Source organism: Rhinoraja longicauda, chromosome 37, assembly GCF_053455715.1.
Source record: "Rhinoraja longicauda isolate Sanriku21f chromosome 37, sRhiLon1.1, whole genome shotgun sequence".
In the NCBI taxonomy this organism is placed as follows: Eukaryota; Metazoa; Chordata; class Chondrichthyes; order Rajiformes; family Arhynchobatidae; genus Rhinoraja; species Rhinoraja longicauda.
The window spans coordinates 14,580,999-14,587,596 of record NC_135989.1 but is presented as its reverse complement, the minus strand read 5'-3'; the positions used below and the strand labels follow the sequence as shown (position 1 = coordinate 14,587,596).

At 45.3% G+C, this 6,598-nt stretch overlaps 1 protein-coding gene across 1 annotated transcript; it reads left to right on the top strand.

Moving 5' to 3' along the window:
* The first annotated feature begins 410 nt into the window (after positions 1-410).
* Positions 411-6,247, top strand: LOC144610668 (sphingosine 1-phosphate receptor 1-like). Its single transcript, XM_078429538.1, has 2 exons — positions 411-544; positions 1,083-6,247. Exon 2 carries the CDS (start codon positions 1,423-1,425, stop codon positions 2,545-2,547), a length of 1,125 nt encoding a protein of 374 aa, XP_078285664.1. The 5' UTR covers positions 411-544; positions 1,083-1,422; the 3' UTR covers positions 2,548-6,247.
* The last annotated feature ends 351 nt before the right edge of the window (positions 6,248-6,598 follow it).

Genomic DNA, 6,598 nt, shown 5'->3' with positions numbered 1-6,598 from the left:
GGTCGGGCAGCATCTCGGGAGAGTCTCTCCCGAGATGCTGCCCGACTTGCTGAGTTACTCCAGCACTTTGTGAATAAATATCTTCGATTTGTACCAACATCTGCAGTTATTTTCTTATATCTCTAGAGAGAAGGTATGCGTGACGTTTCGGGTCGAGACCCTTCTTCAGGTTCTTTGTATCCGTACATATCTCTCGTCTCTCTCTCTCCACTGACTGTCTGAAGAAGGGTCTCGACCTGCAATGTCACCCATTCCGTCTCTCCAGAGATGCTGCCTGTTCCGCTGAGTTACTCCAGCATTTTGTGTCTCATTCCAGGTAACTTGTCTTTTTTTGCTGACCGAGCTGCCGCCTGTGTTTACTGCCAATCATGAGAGAAGTTTTGAACCCTCCCACTGGCCCGCCCCAACGTTATATGATTTCATTCTGATCGGCAAGTCTTCGTCAGCTGTGTGTAGTAACATCTCCAGAGGTCATACCAGAGTGAACTGCCGCCTACCCAGCGTCCAGCCACTGCCGCGATCCACTGCTTGTCCATCCCCAACAGTAAGTGTGCGCCGGTTCATACGTCTCCGCCTCTGTGTGTCTCACTTAATGTGTTGGAAGGAACCGCAGATGCTGGTTTACACCGAAGATAGACCCATAAACGTCCCGACCCAAAACGTCGCCTATCCATGTTCTCCGGAGATGGTGCCTGACCCGCTGAATTACTCCAGCTTCTTTTCGCCAGAATTCACCGTCCGATTTTCTCTTTTGTAATAGTGAGCCCAAAAGACCCCTATATTTCATATCTACCCCAAAGCGCACCTCGATTATAGGCACAAAATGCTGGAGTAACTCAGCGGGACAGGCAGCATCTCTGGAGAGAAGGAACGGGTGAAGTTTCGGGTCGAGACCCTTCTTCAGACTTAGTCACTTCACTAAACTTCTCAACCCTGACACCTACTCCCCCCCCCCCCTAATATGTGTTTTAAGTCAAAATATTTACTGGCAACACATGCGTTTAAAATGAAAACGCATTCAAAGAGTGAAAACGTGTTTTTAAGGAACGAAATGAGGATTTTTGCTTTCCTTTCTCCATTAGAATTGCGCCATCTATGATCTCTGGTGAACTTGGAACCGGAGACCACTGCTGAATTTTGTGGAAAGTGGACTACAATATTGGTGCAGTGTGCATGGGCGTTTGTTTGTAGACAGACCACTGGGCTGGCTGCGAATCCGTCTGGTTGTTTCGATCCTACCCTGAACTTCTGACACGCCAGTCACCCTCCCAGAACTTCATTGATTGCAAACTGTGATATCGACCTGCCACTGTCGGCAGCCACTGAATCGCCAGCGCCGACTTCACGCATTGATTTCTCGCCGATACCGAGCTGGGGAGCGATTAAAAAAAAGGCTAGAGGTCACAAAGAAGACCGGGGAGGATGAATGTGGGGTTGGGTGAAAGACTGAGACGGAACTTCGGGGACTATTACAACAATGAGACTGTGAGCCTGCATTACAATTCCACCGGGAAGCTGACCCCCGGCAGGTACAAGGCAGGTCTGAGGATCCACGCGGTGATATTTCTGATCGTCTGTGTGTTTATAATCCTGGAGAACCTGTTGGTCTTCATCGCCATCCGGAAGAACAGCAAGTTCCACACGCCCATGTTCTACTTGCTGGCCAACCTGACCGTGTCCGACCTGTTGGCAGGGGTGGCCTACATGGTCAACATCCTGCTGAGCGGTGCCAACACGGTGAAGCTGACGCCGCTGCTGTGGTTCCTGAGGGAGGGCGGCGTTTTCATCACCCTCACCGCCTCTGTCTTCAGCCTGCTGGCCATCGCGGTGGAGAGGCATGTCACGATGGTGAGGATGCAGCTCCACCACACCGACAAGAAGTGGCGCACTCGGCTGTTCGTGGGCGCCGACTGGATCTTCTCGATCTTCCTCGGGAGCCTCCCAATCCTGGGTTGGAACTGCATTGGGAACCTGCGCGTTTGCTCCACCATGCTGCCGCTCTACTCCAAGAAATACATCCTGGTGTGCATCCTGATCTTTATCTTTGTGCTATGTGCCATAGTGATACTGTACGTCCGCATCTACCTCAAGGTCAAGAGTAACAGCCTGCCCATTGGCACTTCCAGGAGCACCATGTCCAAGAAGTGCCAGAAATCCCAGGCGTTGCTGAAGACTCTCACCATCGTGGTGGGCACTTTCATCGGCTGCTGGCTCCCACTCTTTGTCGTGCTGCTACTAGACGTCGCCTCCACAACGAGGAGCTCTTGGATTAGTAACTTGGCCGATTATTTCCTCGGCCTGGCCATGTCCAATTCCGCCTTGAATCCTGTCATTTACACCCTGACCAACAGGGACATGCGCCAGACCATCGTGCGCCTGGTGTGCCTGACCAAAGTCGGAGAGCAGCCTCGCTGTTGCGGGGTGCTGCTCTCGGAGTGTAGCAGCACCCAGCAGGACAGGTCCTCGATGCACAGGAATGAGCTGCTCCACACCACCCTCAGCTCCGGTAACGGACCGCAGTCTCCCACCAGGGTCTCGCTGGTCTGACACCAAGACGCTCTACATCTTGGATAGACTCAAACAGCTGGAGTAACTCAGCGGGACAGGCAGCATCGCTGGAGAGAAGGAATGGGTGACGTTTCGCGTCGAGATGGGGGTTAGGAGGGAGAGATAGATCGGCTATGATTGATTGGCGGAGTAGACTTGATGGGCCGAATTGCCTCATTCTGCTATCACTTATGACCTTATGAGACCCTTCTTCAGAAAACCAGCATCTGCAGTTCCTTCCTCGACGTTTAGACTACGGTCTTCTCAAACGCCAGGGGCCAGGACTCCGCGAATGCAAAACTGCACTGATCACTATGAAGTGAATGGACGATATTACGCACCTGGAGGAACAGTTCTCGTGGAATTTATATGGAAAGTGATGAGATTTTGCTAAACGCGCGCGTGTATTTTTTTTAACCTCTTAAAATAAAAACGGTTCGAAGATGTAATGAATCTAACAGTCGAGTACTGACTGCATGGACCGAAACTGGGTCTTAATCTTTTTACAATCCATATAAATGACTTGTGATTGCAGAACGGTTGCTAATTTTGCTGATGCCACAAAGATCGACAGGAAAGTAATCTGTGATGAGGACATGAGCAAACTCCCAAAGGATATGAAGGTTAAACAAGTGGGCAAAGATTATTATTGTTGTCACGTGTACCGAGGTACAGTGAAAAGATTTTTTGTTGCGTGCTAACCAGTCAGCGGAAAAACAATACATGGTTACAATCGAGCCATTTACAGTGATACATGTTTGGCAAATGGGGTATAAAGTGGGAAATACGAAATTGTCCATCTGGTTGGAAAAATGTTTAGAATCTAACTGGCGAGAGTGCCTAAGGTACAGAAAGATCGCAATGTCCTTCAGTGTGAGTTCCAAAAGAGAGAGTTTCCTAGAGAGTTGTGAATCTGTGGAATTCTCTGCCTCAGAAGGCAGTGGGGGCCAATTCTCTGAATGCATTCAAGAGAGAGCTAGATAGAGCTCAAGGATAGCGGAGTCAGGGGGTATGGGGAGAAGGCAGGAACGGGGTACTGATTGAGAATGATCAGCCATGATCACATTGAATGGCGGTGCTGGCTCGAAGGGCCGAATGGCCTCCTGCTGCACCTATTGTCTATTGTCAAAAGGCTAGTGCACCTGATAGTTTTCTTAATTACTTGCATGCTAACAAAGTTTATGGTTTATTGCAATGGGGATTTATACAAAAGAACATAAAGTATACAGATATCAGGGCATTGGTGAGAGATCAACTGTAGCACTGTATAGAGTAAAGAATTAAGGAAGCGAATATATTGGAAGCAATTTGGAGAAAGTTTACTTGACTAATAACCTGAAATAGACAGTCTCTCCTTTGAGGGAAAGTAAAGACTGGCTGAACTCATAATGCTTAAGTTTAAGAGAGTGAGAATGGACTCCTTTGAAACATGATATCTTGAAGGGTATGTAGGATGTGGTGAGGATGCTTGCTGTTGTTGGAGAATCTAGAATTGGGTGTAACCAGTTAAAAAGAAAGGGTCACCCACATAAGATACAAATATGTTAATGTAGGAAAATAACTGCAGATGCTGGTACAAATTGGTATCACAAAATGCTGGAGGAACTCAGCGGGTCAGGCAGCATCTCTGGAGATAAGGAATGGGTGATGTTTCGGATCGAGACCCTTCTTCAGAATATGTTCATGTTGTCATTTCTTTTCCTCAGAGTAGTTTGAGTCTTTGGGATTGTTCCTCAAAGAGGTCATGAGAAGAAAATGTTTGAATATTTATAAAATATAGATTGAGTTTGGTTTATTGTCATGTGCACCGAGGTATAGTGAAAGGCTTTTGTTGCGTGCTAACCAGTCAGCGGATTACAATGGGGCCATTTACAGTGTACAGATACATGACGAAAGGAATAGTGTGATAGATTATTGATAAGGAGGGAGGTGAAATATTAACATTAGATAAGAATGTGGAGTTAATGCCACAATTGGGTGTTACTAAATGGTAGAACAAGGTGGTGGGCCAAATGGCCTGTTCCTGCTCCTAATTCATATTCCAATTTTCAATCAAATTATTTTAAAGGTAACATCAACACAAAGACTGGCTGCGTACCTCTACCAACCCAAGCTACAAATGAGATAAAATAGCGACATGCCAGTAAGGCATAACATTCCAACTTATGCTGTTTTAGATCAAACAGGAAGCTTTGCAATTCTGTCCTGATTTTGTAACATGTAAAGTTGCTCAATTAGTATCATAAATGCTGAACACTTTTACTGCAGGGCTCTTCATTTTCCTGTGCTCCGACATACCACGGCTTGGTTCAGTCTGGTTGGATTATGGCAGCTATACTCATAGTGCTTTGACACCCGAGAGGATATGTTTGTCCAGACAGCATCAACACCTCATATTTCGCTTGGGGAGCTTATAACCCATATGGGTATCAATATGGATTTCTCTAACTTCAAGTAGCCCTTGCATCCCCTCTCTCTCCGTCCCTCCCCTACCCTGGGCATTGTACTCATTTCACTGTCGTCCTGTTGAGTTTCAATGTCTGTATAACTTGTTAAAAACAATGGCCTGTTTCCTTGATCATCGTTCCTTTTTTGCATATCTTTCATTCATTTGTTCTATATCTGTCTACATCACCGGCTGTACCCCAGCTTTCCCCTGAATCTCAGTCTGAAGAAAGGTCTCAACCTGAAACGTCACCTATTCCTTTCCCCCAGAGATGCTGTCTGTCCCAGAGTTACTTCAGCTTTTTTGTGAGCATCTTGCACTGATGAGTAAATTAACCAAACCTTTGTCTCACCTATGAAAGATCCGAGCACATATTTTAAGCTCTGCTCTATAGAGTAAAACCATAACAGGACAAGTTGTCTTCCCAATATATTTCACAAATTAGAGCATTGAATTTATAAAAGCACAGTTTTGTATTTCAGGAAAAGATGATGCCCTTTGAATTTTTTGCCAGGCAACGCTAACTATTAGAGGTGGGGAAAATAAAACAAAAGCCTGATATTCATTATTAAATCAATTGAAAAAGGCTTCCTACCTTATAATAATACTGATGTTTTTTTCATTCTGGCTCATATTTCCCTTTATTCAACCCATTGAGGGTTTTACACCCTTGGAGTTCCAGTCTTTGATAATTTGGATGAGACACCTTTTAGTATTTCAACCAGACTTCACTTTTCCGAATGAGTATGGGCAATGCACTCTAACTTTAACCATCATCCACATTTGCAATTTGCAGCAGGGTTGCATGGAGAGCAACCAGGTTGTTCCTGCTTTTTTTAGTCCTGCAAAATTTTAGTCTTCATTCTCCATCCCCTCTGTAAGTGCGAATAAAGTATTATATAACATTGAGAATTGAGGTTGTGTGTCGGTTGTCTGTACTGGCAGCACTTTAACTTCCAATCATTCCTCGTGCCAATGTATGAGGTTAGAGAGGGATGAGTGGGATTGTTCCTGAGTGGCCACTATTGCACTGCAGGCTCTCAATGTGGCAGGGAATTAGAAGCAGCTATGAGATGCAATGCTGTAAATTCTGCTTCGGCTCAGGCTATGACTCTGCCTAGGAATGAATCAAATTTCAGATTATCCTAGACTATGAATTATGTTGAAGTAAATGTATAATTATAATCATTATTTCAACTGTGATAATTGTGGATGTGAAGAACTTAATTATGTTCCAATTTTTAATAAAATTTTATTAATCAGCAGTTGCATGTTTATCTTAACTGTTTATCTTGGATGCGGAGAGGATGTTTCCACTAGTGGGAGAGGCTAGGACCAAAAGTCATAGCCTCAGAATAAAAGGACGATCCTTTACGAAGGAGATGAGGAGGAATTTCTTTAGTCAGAGGGTGGTGAATCTGTAAAGTTCATTGCCACAGAACGCTGTGGAGGCCAAGTCAATTGATACTTTTAAGGCAGCGATCGATCGGTTATTGATTTTTACGGGTGTCAGGGGTTATGGGGAGAATGGGGTTAAAAGGGAGAGATGGATCAGCCAATACTGAATGGCGGAGTAGATTTGATGGGCCAAATGGCCCAATTGTG